Source organism: Cetorhinus maximus, chromosome 4 (genome assembly GCF_964194155.1).
Source record: "Cetorhinus maximus chromosome 4, sCetMax3.hap1.1, whole genome shotgun sequence".
Taxonomy (NCBI): domain Eukaryota; kingdom Metazoa; phylum Chordata; class Chondrichthyes; order Lamniformes; family Cetorhinidae; genus Cetorhinus; species Cetorhinus maximus.
Window position 1 is genome coordinate 68,707,732 of NC_135882.1, and position 16,224 is coordinate 68,723,955.

The 16,224-nt window shown below is 39.4% G+C and overlaps 1 protein-coding gene across 2 annotated transcripts in view; it reads right to left on the reverse strand.

Moving 5' to 3' along the window:
* The window catches only part of zfhx4 (zinc finger homeobox 4), a 249,213-nt gene that overhangs the window by 203,936 nt on the left and 29,053 nt on the right, over window positions 1-16,224 (reverse strand). For both annotated transcript variants that reach the window (XM_078540278.1, XM_078540279.1), the window contains exon 3: window positions 15,913-16,224. This exon is cut by the window's right edge and continues 191 nt beyond it. In XM_078540278.1, the coding sequence (XP_078396404.1) occupies window positions 15,913-16,224 (312 nt within the window). The remainder of the gene's footprint in view (window positions 1-15,912) is intronic.

Genomic DNA, 16,224 nt, shown 5'->3' on the forward strand with positions numbered 1-16,224 from the left:
GGTTCCTGTGGGAACTAAAAGTGTCAAAGAAAACACCAATCTGAACCCAATGAGTCTCAAAATCATCCATTTCCAGTTTTAATGGAAATAGGACTGGCAGGATGTGATCTACCTGCCCTCAGGAGGTGATCTACCTGCCCTCAGGAGGTGATCTACCTGCCCTCAGGAGGTGATCTACCTGTCCTCAGGCGGTGATCTACCTGCCCTCAGGAGGTGATCTACCTGCTCTCAGGAGGTGATCTACCTGCTCTCAGGAGGTGAGTCACTTACTTAAATATTTTAATGAGGTCGTGCACCTCAAGATTCTTTTTCTCTGCTCTAGCTTTCACACTGGCCTGCCGGGTTTCAGGCCTTGGGAATTCCGACATCTAGAGGGAGGTGAGGACTGCCGCATGGAACAAGTAAGTGATTTTCCCACAAGGCATGCAAGTCAGGAAGAGCAGGAGTTCTTCCCCTTGGAACTCAAGCAAAGCTGTTAACCTCCCCATGATCAGAAGGTGGTGGAAGCAGAGTCTTCGAATATTTTTAAGGCAGAGGTAGATAGATTCCTGATAAGCAAGGGGGTGAGAGGTTATCAGGGGTAGGCAGGAATGTAGAGAATCAGATCAGCCATAATCTTACTGAACGGCAGATCAAGCTAGAGGAACCGAGTGGCCTACTCCTGCTCCTGATTTGTATGTTCACGTGTTAAGCCTATCCCAATGCTATCAGAAACTATCCCGATATCCTCCACAGGCTACGATCCATCCCCCCCCCCCCCCCCCCCCCCCCCACTGTACAACTGTACATGACCTCGGCAATCTTCTACTCTCTTCTCCTGGATCCCCATTGATGCCTTCCTTGAAAATTATGCTATGGAAACACCCTAATTATTCAGATTCAGTGCTTTCACTACCTGGGTTTGATTCTGTGTCTTGATGTTGTGCAAAATGTCGTAATTGATGCCCTCCTCCCTCTTGGCCCATGATTCCTCCTGGTCGCTTCCCAATCAACGTACCCTCTTGACACCCGATTTCCCGGCCATGCCATTGATGTTCTCCTACTGCAGATGAGTCTCTTACCTCCCACTGATTCTCCGAACTCCAATCCCTCCCAGCACCTCCACTGATACCTCCCAATCTCTTCCTCCCTCCTCTAAATTGCTGGCTGTGGCCTAGTGCCACAGGCCTGCCCACCTCTCCAGCTAGGAAACAGACCACAAAAATAGTAATCTTATCTTGCCATTAAATTTGACAGGACGTGAGAGAAACCTGGGGCAGGAACAGAGGAGGGTGGGCATGGTAAATTACTGGCCAGCATGCAGCTTTATCGGCACCATTTTGCTTCGGGGTCATTTATGGGAAGACTGGATCACAGCAGAATGGCTGAGCAGTGGGTAACTAGCTAAGATAATTAAAAGGTCAGTTAGGGCCATTGATCAAATGGGGTTGCCTGGAGGCGGCCACCCAGTGACAAACTGGGGGCTAGCGCGCCAGCATGCCTTTGAGACCACCCTCCCACCACCCCCTGCAACCCTCGTCTGCCAGGTCACAGGTGAGGCCACAAGCCACCTAGTGGAGGGCTCCAACTCCCTATTGGTGGCCCAGCACTTTAAAAATATTTGAAATAAAAAATGGCCAAAGTGCTGAGAAGGTGCCTCAAAATGGAGGTACCTTCCCTTACCTACAGCTGCAGGTTGCAGTACCACGGGGCCTCCTATTGGCCTTCCAGCTTTGAGAACCTGCCCATTGTCCTTAATTGGATGGTGTGCACACCCTCGGGCCACTTATTGGCCAATTTAGGAAAATTCAAAGTCAGGTTGCTGCTCCCCACAGAGTTATGGTCCACTTTGACCCCAACATCAGGGTCCCAAAACTGCCCCTGTTCCTCTGGTTTACCTGACTACAAAACTGCCAACTTTTCCTTCCCTATAAACCCGGGGCCTCGGTCTCTATTGAAGGGGCACACATTTTCAGAAAATGTAAAAGTAAGAGAATGAAAAGGATTGAGATGTTAAAAGGTAATTTAAAAAGGTAGAATTCTCTTAATTGCCTTCTACATATGCACTGGTTACCATCCAAAAAAGTATCAGCAGACTTGTTCCCTGTCCTCAGTCAACACTGCTCAAGCTGTCCAGAAGAGATGCTCCAGAAAGGACCAGAATATTTTATAGTACGATGGCCTGATTTTTTAAACTCATTCATGCAGAACTTTATAGTTGACAGAGGAAGAACCTTTTCACTCTATTAGTTTTGGCCAGATTGAAATCCAAGCTCCAGGACTGAAAGAGTAGTGCACCCTCCCAGCACACCACACAGCCCCTGGTGGGTTCATGGTTAAAAAAAGATAAAATGGTTCAGTCCAACATTTTAAAGAGCAGTTCAGATTGACTGTGGTCTGGAAGGTATTAAAGGTTAGGCTCTCTTCAAATGGATTCCATGCTTTTTAGCATGTTATAACAAGGGCTTGACTACTCACAGATACAGAGACAGATGCAGACACATATTGTATTCTTTAGTGAATACTGAGTGAAACATTACTGTTGCAACCTGAGTGACATTAAATCAAAAGGTGTTTTGTTTGTAAACCCACATGGAAATGCTATCAACGCTTTCAAATGTAATCTTCCTTTGCCAAAATGCTACAGGCTTGCTTCCAAAATAAAAGTGTTGTTCAGGTGAAACAGATAATTGTTTTTCACTAACATGAGTAATTGCTGAAGGTGGGTGAGTCATGCCAAAGATATGCAAGGACCATCTGTAAAACCGTTTTTCATTAACCAGATCAGTGTCAGTTGATTGTGGCAAATCACATGACTTTTTAAATTAATTTACAGGATGTGGGCATCACTGGCTAGGCCAGCATTTATTGGCCATCCCTAATTTCCCTCAGAAAAATGGTGGTGAGCTGCCTTCTTGAACCGCTGCAGTCCCTGTAGTGTAAGTGTATCCACAGTGCTGTTAGGGAGGGAGTTCCAGGATTTTGACCCAGCAACAATGAAGGAACAGTGATATATTTCCAAGTCAGAATGGTGAGAGGCTTGGAGGGAAACTTCCAGGTGGTGGTGTTCCTATGCATCTGCTGCCCTTATCCTTCTAGATGGTAGTGGTCGTGGGTTTGGAAGGTGCTGCTTAAGGAGCCTATTTCTCAGTAAGCTTGAAGAAAGAGGATCTTGGTCCAAGAAAGCCTGGTCCAGGAATGTACAAGGATGGACAGAAAGGAGATTTTTGAAGAAAGTGGATAATATTAGCTGTGTTAGGTGAGTCATAAACTTGCTAGCATTGAACTTCAAAAGTTAACCTTGGAACTGAAAATTAACACAATTAGGGTGAGCATTACCATGAGAGGGAAAGAAGCCCAGAAACATTGATTATGAATGGAATAGGATTGGGAAGAAAGAATACAGGAAACATACTCAGAACTGTCCAACACATAATAAGATCTTGGAAGAAAGGTTAGTCAGTTAACAAGAGAGGGCTGTTGGACAAGACTACAATCTCTCTAAATGTAGTTAAGGTGATTTCTTGTTCAGGAAAGTAAATAGCCGTGTGTGTTTTAAAGATAATACATACAAAGTTTTGAGCTGTCTGCCTAGACTCAAGCAGTGTGTATTGAGGGAAGGTTAGAAGTGATACTGCAGGGGACAGATAGGGACCCAATCGTAGTCCACAAAAGGAGGAAGAATATAGGTGCCTTTTCTTGCTCTCTTCAGGTACCATGCCCTAAGAGGGTGTTGGCGACCATGGACCTCCATGTTAATCTTGCACTGGAGGCATGGATAATCTTCGTTGGTGGTACATTCAACCAGTTTGCGAGGCTTTTTAAAAAGATCATTCTTTGCCTACCTTATATGTGCCTTAAAAGCCACTAACATGAGAATTAGTTCAAAAAAGTTTAGAATGCAAAATAGCATTCTCTCATAGAACACCAGTATTTGGGAAAGGAAGGGGAATTGCCCAGCAAATTGAGGGGATGACTGGGTGGCTGGCAGCATGGTTTCTGAACAACAATGCAACTTTCATCAACAACAGTTCAATAGAATCCATGTGGAACACTTTTTAAAGATATAATCCTGAGCGTGTAGGACAAATATAGCCAACAAATTTAGACTAAACAACTATGCCCCTAAATGGACTAACAAAATAAAAGTGAGATAGAGGGGAAATGGTCCATAAAAATCATGCAGGATGAAAGGAAAAGGGATTATAATGGGATGAATACAAAAAAATGCAGCAACACATTCAAAGAGTGATCTAAGAGACCTGGAAAAGTAATATAGATGTTCAGGCTAAGCAAACCAATAACAATTATATTAGCATCATAACAGGTCAGTAATAGCTGAAGTGAAAACTGTAAAAGATGCAAGTAGGCTTGAAACTGAGGATGAGCACACAGTAGTATACACAAAGGAGGATGTGAAGAGTATGCCCTTCCCAATCAAAAATATCTCAAGTAAAGTCAATGAGACGGATTTCAACCATAAAATAATTATAACTCAGAGCATTTGCTAAATGCTGAGAAGCTTTAAAGGAGCAGGGATTTTGAGAGATTAATTACACAACTTATTAAGAGTTGACAGGTACAAAAAGTAATCAAAAAGGCTAATGGAATGTTGCACTGTATCTCAAAGGGGTTTTATGCAAAAGTGAGCAAGCAATGCTTCAGCTGTACACTGCCTTGATCAGATCCCATCTCGAGTACTGTTCTCAGTTCTGGACACTTCATTTCAAGGAGTAAGTATTGGCCTTGAATGGGTGCAGTGCAAATTCACCAAAATAATAATTGTTTAGAAGGGTACATTAGAAGAACAGGTTGCATATACTTCACTTGTGTATCAAGTCTTCACACAGAAGACTGAGAGGTGGTTAGTTTTAACAGAGGAGACACAGAGAAACTATTTCTTATGGTAGGGGAAAACAATTTCATCTTAGAGCTAGGCCAGACAAAAGTGAAATCAAGAAGCACTTTTTGACACAAATAGTAGGAGAAATTGGTAACTCTCTTTCCCAGAAGATTGTGGGTGCTGGGTCAATTGAAGCCTTCAAGACAGGAATTGATAGATTTTTCTTAGGGAAGGGTATCAAGCAATAAGGAGCAAAGGCAAGAAAATGGAGTGGAGATCCAGATCAACTATGATCTAATTGAAGGTAGAGAAGGCCCAAAGCACTGAATAGTCTACTCCTATTCCTGTACCCACAAAACTGACATTAATGGGGTGGTAAGGGTCTCAAAATGTATTGGGTGTATTTATTGTTCTATTTACACCAATGTACTAGTTGCTACCATTTTTAAGTCCAAGTTTCCACAGCAGTCACCTAAAAAAAAAAGCAGTAAGTCTTGTACCCATGTAATGTTAAAGGTATTGCTGGCCCTTCAGGAAAACATGTTTGAACTTGTATTGTTGTAGAGCTAGAAGGAGCAGGAGCATTCGCCTTGCTCTGTAAAATACTATGGGCCACTGCTAGCCCAGCTTGCTCCCCCCTCAGCCTCGTTAACACCGTCATCACCACCACTCCCACCCACCAGTGTTAATTGTATAAATTAAGGTTAAGCATCTACAAGTGGGGGGACACTGATTGGATAATTACTTGTGCACATCAAGAGACACTTATGCCTCTTTTAAGGGGCTGTCAACTAGTTAATTTGTTTCTTAGTTTGTTTGTTTATTTGGTATACTCAAAAGAGTAAAAAGAAACACTCCTTCCATGACTGGTGGGCACCACAGGGGCTGGAGTGCATCATCATTCCCAGCAACTACATTTTAATTTAATAAGTTTCCTTTGATGTTTTTAGTTGCAATAACATGAAAGTGCCTTTTTAAAGGTGTTGTTTGTTTGTTCACCGGTACTTCAAATGAGTATAAAGAGACACTTATCAACACTGGTGGTGGGTTGTTATAGAGTTAGGAGCTATACATTTGTAATGTTTCACTTTGTGAATAAATCTAAAACTGAGTAAAGATTGACTTCTGGTATCTTCCTTCACCAAGGAAGTTTAACATGGTAGTAGAGAATGGTTGCATAAAGGGAAAGAATCAATAAGTGCCTCTTTATTTGCAACTATCCAATGAGTGCTTCCCAGCCTATTTAAACTTAACCTTAATTTATACAATTACCATTCCCTAAATTACTGTTACTGGAGTTCTAATTATCTGATATTCCAGCAACTGGCAAGCTGCTTTGGACTCCCATTTCGTGTCTGCAGCTTGCTTATCAAATCAAATAAGGCCCAGATCTCAATATTTTAGTTGCCTCTTTGACAATTCCTCCACAGGTTGGTTGTTTAAACGTTAAAATTTGCCCAGATGATGTTGTTTTAAATAAGATCAAAGCTCTACACATGAACATATGATATTTATCCTCAAGTGCAAAGAGAGAGAGTAGGGAATAGTCACTTGGTAGTACAGAACTATTGCTGAAAAAAAAGACATGCTGGCAAAGCTTCTTGCCTTGCACTAGACAGACACAAGAATGCCAAATTTCAAAAGGAGCAATAATTTATACTGCATGAGAAAAGGATGCTAATTGGTTGGCAAGTTGACTCTGATTGGTCGAGGCATTACCATGGAGAATGCATCAGGGAACTACAGTCCCCCATACTTGGGTTTAATTCAAAAATGGCACAATACATGGACATTCCTTTTGACTTCCGAGGACAGATCCCTATGTATGTATACTTCTAGCGAGCATAAATGAGCTACATTGCAATCCTGACTGATAATCTTAAATCGGTTATTAGTGTAATTTTTAGCACACTCAGGATTGTTCAGCAAGTGCTGTCCAATTACGGAATCACCTCTGATGCTAGGTATTACATTGAGTTTTGCAAGCATGGGTTGGCTGAGTATGGTCAGTACTCTGCCTATTGTGAACAGCCGAAACAACGTGCCATTTAATATGATCTACCAGTCGTTGGGATGTACAGCCTATGTACCTGCCATCATACCAATTCTTAAATTCATATACCACATTACTCATTTATGTGGTACGCAGAACATCAGAGAGTGGGAGGAGATTCATGGCGTGCTGACAATCATTATGGGAGAGTTAATGAAAACTGAAGAGGTACCAGCAGATTGGAACAGACGAACGTAATGGTCATGTTAATAAAGAGGATAACATAATACACACACAACCATTGAACCATCAGTCTCACTTTAATCCATGTAAATAATGGAATAAATTATCGGTAAACTTGAAGATCATCTGTATAACAATAACCTAGTTAACAACAGTCACCATGGATTGAAAAGAGGAAAATCCACTTTACCCAGCCTGCTCCACTGCTTGGGGAAAGTGCTGACCCAATAAGGTATTTGTAAGTCCTATAAGAAAGGGTACCTTGACTTCTAAAAGGCTCTAGATAAAGTTCTGCATGAAAGCCTATTAATTAAACTTGAAGGTGTGGGATTTCAAAATAAACTTGAGGAATTCATTTGAGACTGACTAAAGGGTAGTAAACAATAAAAAAACTTGCATGTATATTCAATGAATACTTGTTAAAGGAACTATGTCAGAGTGAGGTGAAGTGCTGAATGGGTTGCCCCAGGACTTAGTGCTGCAACTGCTACTGTTTTGAAATTACATAAATTATCTGGATTCAGAAATAAAGTAAAATGATCAATCTAGGAGAAGCAATAGAATTCTAAGAGGCAATTACAGAATTAGTTAGACGAGTTACGCAAGTGGGCAGAACAATAACAGATGGCATTTGAGGCAGCCAATTGTGCTCAACATAGCAAGGAAAAATAAACAGTCAATCATACTCCATGAAACATGTTGAGGTGGCTAAGGATGAAGCTAGGAAAAGACCGAGGATGGTGTGGTGATAATGCCACTGAACTAGTAATCCTCAGGATTAAAAACAGAAAATGCTGGAAGAACACAGCAAGTCTGGTAGCATCTGTGGAGAGAGAAACAGAGTTAATGTTTCGAGTCTTTATGACTCTTCTTCAGAGTGAAGAAGAGTCACAAAGACTCGAAACGTTAACCTGTTTCTCTCTCCACAGATGCTGCCAGGCCTGCTGAGTTTTTCCAGTATTTTCTGTTTTTGTTTCAGATTTACAGCATCTGCCATATTTTGCTTTTATCTGAGTATCTTCAGGCCCAGGCTAATGCTCTGGGGACATAGGTTCAAATCCTACCATAGCAGCTGGTGGAATTTAAATGCAATTAATTAATAAATCTGGAATTGAAAGTTAGCCTCAGTAATGAAACTATGATCAATTGTCATAAACACCCATTTAGCTCTCCAATATCCTTTAGGGAAGGAAATCGGTCGTCTTTACCCAATCTGGCCTACATGTGACACCAGACCCACAACAATGTGGTTGACTCTTAACTAACCTCTGAAATAGCCCAGCAAGATATTCAGTTGTGGCAATTAGGGATAGGCAACAAATGCTGGCCTTAGCAACGACACCCATATCTCATGAAATAATATATATTTAAAAATTCTGCCAATGCAGATCAGCAATCAATAAAGCAAATAGGATGTTGAACTGCACCACATAATCATGAATATATAAGATAATAATCAAACTTAATCGTGTTGTCAGACTGCAACTTAAATACGGTGTCACATTCTAGTCATCAGAGCACAGATTGACCTTCACATCTTTCAATGCTGTCTCTGCCACAATATCCGCACTGAAGTGAAACCAGCAATTTGCTTGAACTTGCCCAGTCATAGCATAACTTAACCAGTATTGCTAATCAATAAAATGTAATTTGATCACAGAAACTAAGGTTGTTCTCAAACAGAATTTCATTTGTCCTTAGTTTTAAACTAGAGAAGAGATATTTTTTCACTTTAAAAAAAAAATCAACACTACAATCCAGTAGAATACTTAAGAATCTCATGGAATCCACAGATAAGGGAGACAGTGTGATGAACAGAGGCACATCTCAGATGTACTTTGTCAATAACAAAAGAGTCATTTTAAATTCTGCAAGTAATGTATCCCAGTGCACTGTATCACCGTACCATGTGGCTTTGGGAAGCAGACTTTCTGATTCAACATTTATGTCTGTTTTATGATTTATTGGCTGCTGCTCTAAATAGTCTACATGTATTTTTAAAAAAAATCAAAGAACAGGTGCAATACACCAAGTCAATATGCGACTAAACCAGGGCATGTGTCAATATACAATACACATAAAATCTCTCTGTGTAGGGTTCAGAAAGTCTTACGTGCAAGTAATTTTGTTTAATTGTACTGTAACTCAGAACCACTAGAATTTTTCCATTTGCTCTGAAAGAACCCATTCAAAATATGTTTCTGCTGTAGCCTGAACACTGGCATGTGTGCAATTTAGTAAGAACTTTAAAATGCAGCTGAAATGTCCATTCTTTGCTATGGCTCACAACCTCTATCTTCTCTCCCTTCTTCAACCCAGCTAGGTCAGACATTGATGATCTATTCAAGATTGGTGGGGCTCATCTTAGACTTGGTTCAAAAGTGTTATGTAGCAATGGACCTTCTCTCAAAATTCACTCAGCATTAATTAGCAGCTCTGCTACTTGCGAAAGTGAACAGATTAATCTAACAAGAGTGCTTGTCCGGGCCTGGGGTGCAAAACGTGGCTCTGATGCAGGAGTCACAGATCATTTGGTTTCTATGAAACTCTGATTTTGTGATTGCATTGTAAAATAAAGTTGGCAGGGTACTCATCTTCCTCTCCACCTTAAAGTTGTTAAGTATTTCCAAAAGTACACAAAGTACTATTTAAGTTTAATTTTGTAAACCACTATACAGTAAAAGTGTTTGAGTCAATAGTTGGCAGACAGAATTCTGCCTTATAGACAATGCTGCTATCAGCTAGAGAGACATTTGTACCAAGTAAACACTAGTTTTGCATTTTGACTGTAATTTGGATTGAATTCAGATTGAGCCAACCTACTGAAACAAATGAACAATAGCACCAAAACATTTCCCTTCCCCCAGCAGATTCAACAAGTACTATGTTCTGTGTCTCTACATTGTTGCTAATGCACATCCTTACACAATTGGCATGCATTGGGTCCTACAACTTTGGGGCATGCTTTCCAATGAAGATGTCAGTCTGATTCACTTGTGTAAACTGCCTCGCAATAGTAACTCTTTGGCTTGTTTCAGCTGCAGTGAAACTACCAAAATGGCCTTCCACTGTTCTAGCTGCAGTTGACCAATTTACAAAACCCAGCCTATATGCAGAAGCAATTACTGTAATACTTTAAAGACAATATTCCTTTTAATGAATGGATGTGACAAAAGTAGGATATTTCAATAGGCTTTGAAAGTTATCTGTCCAGCCAATCACTTTAGTTGTGTTCTTAGAACCAACCAGGCTCTTGGGTATTTACAGCCTGACGGCTAAATGGGCTAATTATTTCTAAAAATAATCTCTGAAAAGCTCGGAAACAAACTGTAAACTATTTTGCTTCTGAGCTTCAAAGTATCAAACAGCCTGTTGAAGCTATGAAACCAACCCTATCGGGCTGCGGCTTAACTATTGAAAAACACCCAATTCCATTTTCTATAGATTTTAAATACTGCCATGGAACTGGTTTTCAAATTGTTTGGGACAATTTTTCCCCTAGTCCATCTATGGTCTAGTCATTGTGCTGAAGAATTCTAAAATGTGCACCAATTAGCCCCAGATCGTGATGGATAATATTCTGTTTGTTATCCTGAAACTGCCCCAGATGCATTACCGCACACCTGCAGTTTGGATAAAATACTGCAGAGTTTTTGATAGAGTATGACTTTGATAATCATGCCATGATGTTCAACAGAAACACATGCATGCATGTACACACAAACTGGCACGCATGCACCCATGAAAATGGAGTTAACAGGAACCAGGTGGCTAGTGGCATGGTTTCCCTATCCCCATCCAGATCATGACTAAAACAGATTTTCCATCTGTAGCATGATAAAGTCTTTGATTTCTTTAGATTGAAGTGCTATTCTTTTAAAATATAACGATGTAGTTGTTGTTTTCTTATTTCATTGGTTACATATTTAATGCTTTATAATTGTTGCCAGAAGTGCCAGTGGTATACGTTAATTTTCAGTGCATTTTCAATTCATGGACATTTTTAATCCGAGAAATTCAGAGACATTAAAATATCCATGAAAAGAGTGTATTTTACTTTGTAGAGTAGATTCAAATTGACAAAGTTTATATATGAACCCTCAATGCACAAACTACATTCCTGTGTCTGCTATATTTAAGTAGGTAATACCTTTCCTACAATGTGAAATTCATAGATCATAATTTCTACCCAAATGTGCCAAGAATTTTCATTAAATAATGCTCCGTTGATAAAAGAAAACAGCAGAATAAAGGCAAGGGAGTTACAGCGCACCACTGTGCCATGCTATGTAACTAACTAGGTAGGCATAGATTCATGCCTGTGATTCCTCATACAGTGAACTCCCAATCTTGACCATAAGACATAGGAGCAGAGTAGGCCATTCGGCCCATCGAGTTTGCTCCACCATTCAATGAGATCATGACTGATTTGATAATCCTCAACTCCACTTTCCTGCCTTTTTCCCCATAACCCTCGATTCCCTTACTGATTAAAAACCTGTCTATCTCAGCCTTGAATATACTTAACGACCCAGCTTCTACAGCCCTCTGTGGTAAAGAACTCCACAGATTCACTACCCTCTGAGAGAAGAAATTCCTCCTCATCTCTGTCTTAAATGACTGACCCCTTACTCTGAGATTATGCCCTCTGGTCCTGACTGAGACTGAGACTTCAAGAGGCAGAGTAGAAAACATGTGCTTACCACAGGACATAGGAGGTTCGGAGGACTATAAGGAGGGAATAAAAATAAAAAGACAAAGAAGAACAGGATACAAAAACATTTCTTGTCAATTTACTTCCTTCCCGAAGGCACTGCTTGTTGCTGAGGAATTCCCTCTGACACAATGGCCTTGATAGTAACCTCCTCCCCAACCCACAACAGGTGGGAGAGGGTGATTGGGTGGGGGAGGGGGAAGTTACAGCACACTACGCTTTTTTTAAAAACAGTGGCGGATATCGTGCTGTCTGACTGTCCTGCTGTGAAGAGATGGGGCTTTAAATTAACATATTTAAATCAGGCTCCCACAGTACAATTGGAAAATACTCATGGGGTGTACTTAGGAGGAAATCCTCTCAGAGGGCATATAAAGGGAAACCCTCATGGAGTTGTCTAAAGGGTAATCATTGTGGAATTTGCATAAAGGGAAATCCTTAGGATGCATCCAAGGGGAAATCCTTCTGGCTTGCATCTAAAAGGGAAATTGTTCCATTGTTACAAAGAGGAAATCATCATAGAGTGTATCTTAGTGAAAGATCCTTGGAGTGTGTTGAAGTGAAAATACTCATGAAGCGTGTTTAATGGAATTTTTTGTGGGGGCTTTTCTACAGGAAATCTTTATGGAATATATAGAAAAAAAACACCCAGATTGTGTCTGAAGGTATCTTGTCACGCAGTCTATCTGGAAGGTTGCTTGTAGTGTGCTTGGAGTACATTTATGGTATGTATCTGATTTTAGTGACAGGGAATACTTCCATCCAATATTATTGATTGCCACAAAGTTAGTTTTTTTTTATAGACCAGTCAAGAGCTGTCTATTTCTTTTTAATGAAATCATCCTGGTGTGTTTGATTGCATCGATAGCATAAGTCAGCATACATTGATTGATAAGAAAACAATTACACCCATTTGCTTTTAAAGAAATTAACCACACAACTCTTAACGAGGAAATCTGTGTAGTGCAGAATCCCTGTGAATGAATATTGAGGGAAGCCTTGAGCGCAATGTGGCTTTTGGAATCTATTGAGAGTGTTTCAAGGGGAATCCTTGTGGAACATGTTAGGTTATTTCTGGATTATACCTATTGGGATGCTGTCAGTCTGTGTCTAGCAAATCTTGCAAAAGCTCATAGAACATCTGGGCAAATTACATCTAGCCTGGCTGAAGATTCTGACAGAACGGGGTAATTTTGACTTTGGTGATAATGTAAAATGTGTAACATTGATTGAGCCTCTGTCAGTCAGGTGAATGGAAATGAAAATATGGAAAGATATTTAATGGGCGTTTGAATCGATATTGTCCATTCTACACTTCCATCCAAAGTTGAAAAGTATCCCTTTTGTGTCCATGGGAATCATTGAAAATCATGTCAAGAGAAACTGTGTTTGGGGGACCCTATCAGATTGCGTTATTCAGGAATCCTCATGGAAGTTGCCTAGGAAGATGCTTAAACAACATGTGTAAAGAAAATCTCAAAGATTACACTTATTAAAATCTGAGCAAATTGTATTTGGGAAGAATCTTGATTGAGAGTCTTTAGTGAGCAGCCTCTTGATGGTGTCCACAAATGCCTCTCCATTAGTTACTGTTTGGTTAGTGTCTTTAAAAGGGAAATAGAGTTACATTGCTTTCTTTTCAACCCAATACTTGTTGACTTTTGCAATAAACACAGCCAATCTCAGCAGGCTGATTGCATTAAAAAGGGAAAAATAGCATCCGACTGATCTATTAAAAAGAGTGCACTGCAATCAGTGATCTGCAAGGATGCTCTCTGCCCTATGTCAGTAGTGTATGTCCGCTTCCACTCGGAATAAATGCTCTGAACTCCATAGAATAGCCCTTTTACAAAGTTCTAAGTGTCTTAAATTAGAAGGCAATGATTGTGGGACAAATGGGAGTGGGGAGTAAATATTTTATACAAGCCAAATTTCCCTACAGTGTTGTGTTCTGGTAAAAGTTAAGGTCCTTTCCTATGGCTTTTATTGCCCATAATTTGCCCAGATGATTATTTTGAACTGCCGCTGATTTTTGATGTTTCTGCTGAGAATTAAAAAAAACATTTGTAAAGAATTCCACTTTCTACTTCTACTAAGTCCCATGGGTACTGCTTAAAACCTAATACTATAATACCAGTCTACTGTGGCTCTGAAACTTAAAAAAAAATCATATGTCATGTAATTGGCATGACAGTTATGCCTTCTGGGGTCAGCTTGTCAAGATTCTTCCATCCACATAACTAGTAAAATAAGAGCAGAATCAATAAAATGGAAGAGATATTTGCAGCTGTTGTGTGTCAATAAACCTATAATAACTCTTTAGGCTGTGCCGACCGGACATGATTCCAAAATGTCCTCAACAACATTAAACATGCTGATTTTTAAACTGGAGAAAGGATCTTCAGGGAATCCATTCTTACTAAAGAAAAACTTTGGTTATATTCAGTGAAATCTTCTAGCTGTATTTTACATTAAATTGTTTTTTTCAATTTTGTAACCATGTTACTTTATTAATTAAAAATAGGAATCTGTTCCCATATTCATATAACAAATATTCATAATGTTCCAGTTGAATGTGAGGTAACTCTTGCTAATAGTAGATGTCCTACATGAAGATCTGAAGGATGAATTATATAATTACTGTATATTCTCTGCATGTCAAAGATGATTAATGGTGTTGGAAAGTGTCTAATATATTCTAAATTTAAATCTTCTACACAAAATAAGTTCAAATGTTGTCAACTGTTTGCTAAAGTTTGGAATTTTTGTAAATCTAGACAACTTGTTCAATGCTTTGTTGAAAACACATCTGTATTTACCAGGAAGCAAACTTTTGAGTATTGATAAACATCTGATTATTTTTACATTTATATTTTCCAAATGTTATGCAAGAAAGACCCAGCTTATCATATAACCAGCTCATCATCACACTCACATCCACTAAAGTCCATCGTTTCCAGTCCCTCACCAGATTCCAAAAGATCAGTGAGCATCAACAACATCACATTGTTAACTGTGCATTCAGTCCTCATGAAGGTTGAGTCACAATGTCAAATAGACATGTTGAAACAGCAATGGCTTTCAAGTTTTTAATCAATTCATGATTCTTTGGTGAGACTTGTTAATGGCTACATTCCAAAGAGCTAGTGTTCTGCATAATTATTAATTTCTTAGTTTAAGAGTCCAAAAAGCTGCAAGACTTCTGCCACACTTACTAAGTACTCCTTTTCTGAAGTAAAATTAGGATTGTCCATCAAACCAGCAATACACTAATTCAAACTGTTTGTCACACAGTGAAACAAACAGTTTTGCACACAGCTGTTTCTCTATATCTAAAAAAATGCTTTGCATCACTATTACATCTTGTTGTGAGAGTATAACATCTCAGGAGCATACACAGTGAGCTAACTTATAGCTATCAGTTTATAAGCTTAATAATCAATCAACAACTTGTCAAAGTGGGAAAGCGAATCAAATGTGTGATCATTAGGGTTGTTATCAATAACAATACATTGAACTCGCCGAATATAGGCCACTCCTTCTCTAGCTCAAGGGTCAATTATTTGATGTCTTAATAGAATGGACTCTAACAGGAAGCCACTTTTCACTACTTCAGTGTGTAGTATGTAGTGCACTGAAGATGGTAAATGAATACCTGCTCATTGACTCCTCATTGTTAAGTATGTAATTTTCACTGTATTTGAGGTACATTTTCTTGCCTTTACAAAACTGATGTACATGAGCAAATAATTGATTTGTGGAACAAAACAGAATCAAATACTAATGGTTTCCTCAAATACTGATTAATCAACTAGTTGGTGGCTATCCAATAACTAACATTTACCAAATCAATTAAAATTACATGGCCTTGGAGATAGTATCGTAACTTTACAGTTTATTTAGGTTCCAATTCAAATGATCCCATATGTTTTCAACAAATTAGTTCTATATTTTTTCTGTTCAACTTCAGTTTGAATTGTAAGGATAGAGATGTAATTTATCTATATTTTTTGGATGATTTAATTTGTCCACGTAATTATTTTCAGTTCTGTTACATAGAAATACAGCCTTAGATCTGCCACAGAATATTGTCTTTTCACATATTATATATTATGTACATGTCAGATCTCACTTTCTTACCTTATACAGCTTGACTGCTGCTTCATGTCTATGGTTGGTACTATGAAGGCGCAACTTATCCACACTGTTAGTATAATAGTCACAGGCATTGCATTTCAGATGCACTGGATTCCCAATAGCTACACATTTGAGCCTCCACTCATTAGGTTTGCCCCCTTCTCTGATGTGGGCCACCAGCTGATATTTCTGCATGTGTTTGTCTGTCTTACAATGGAGCTGAAAGTTGGCCTTCAGCTGAGTGTTGTAGTTGCAGAGCTTACATTGATAGATGTCACCAATCACAGCCTTCCACTCCTCTTCAGGGAGTGAACG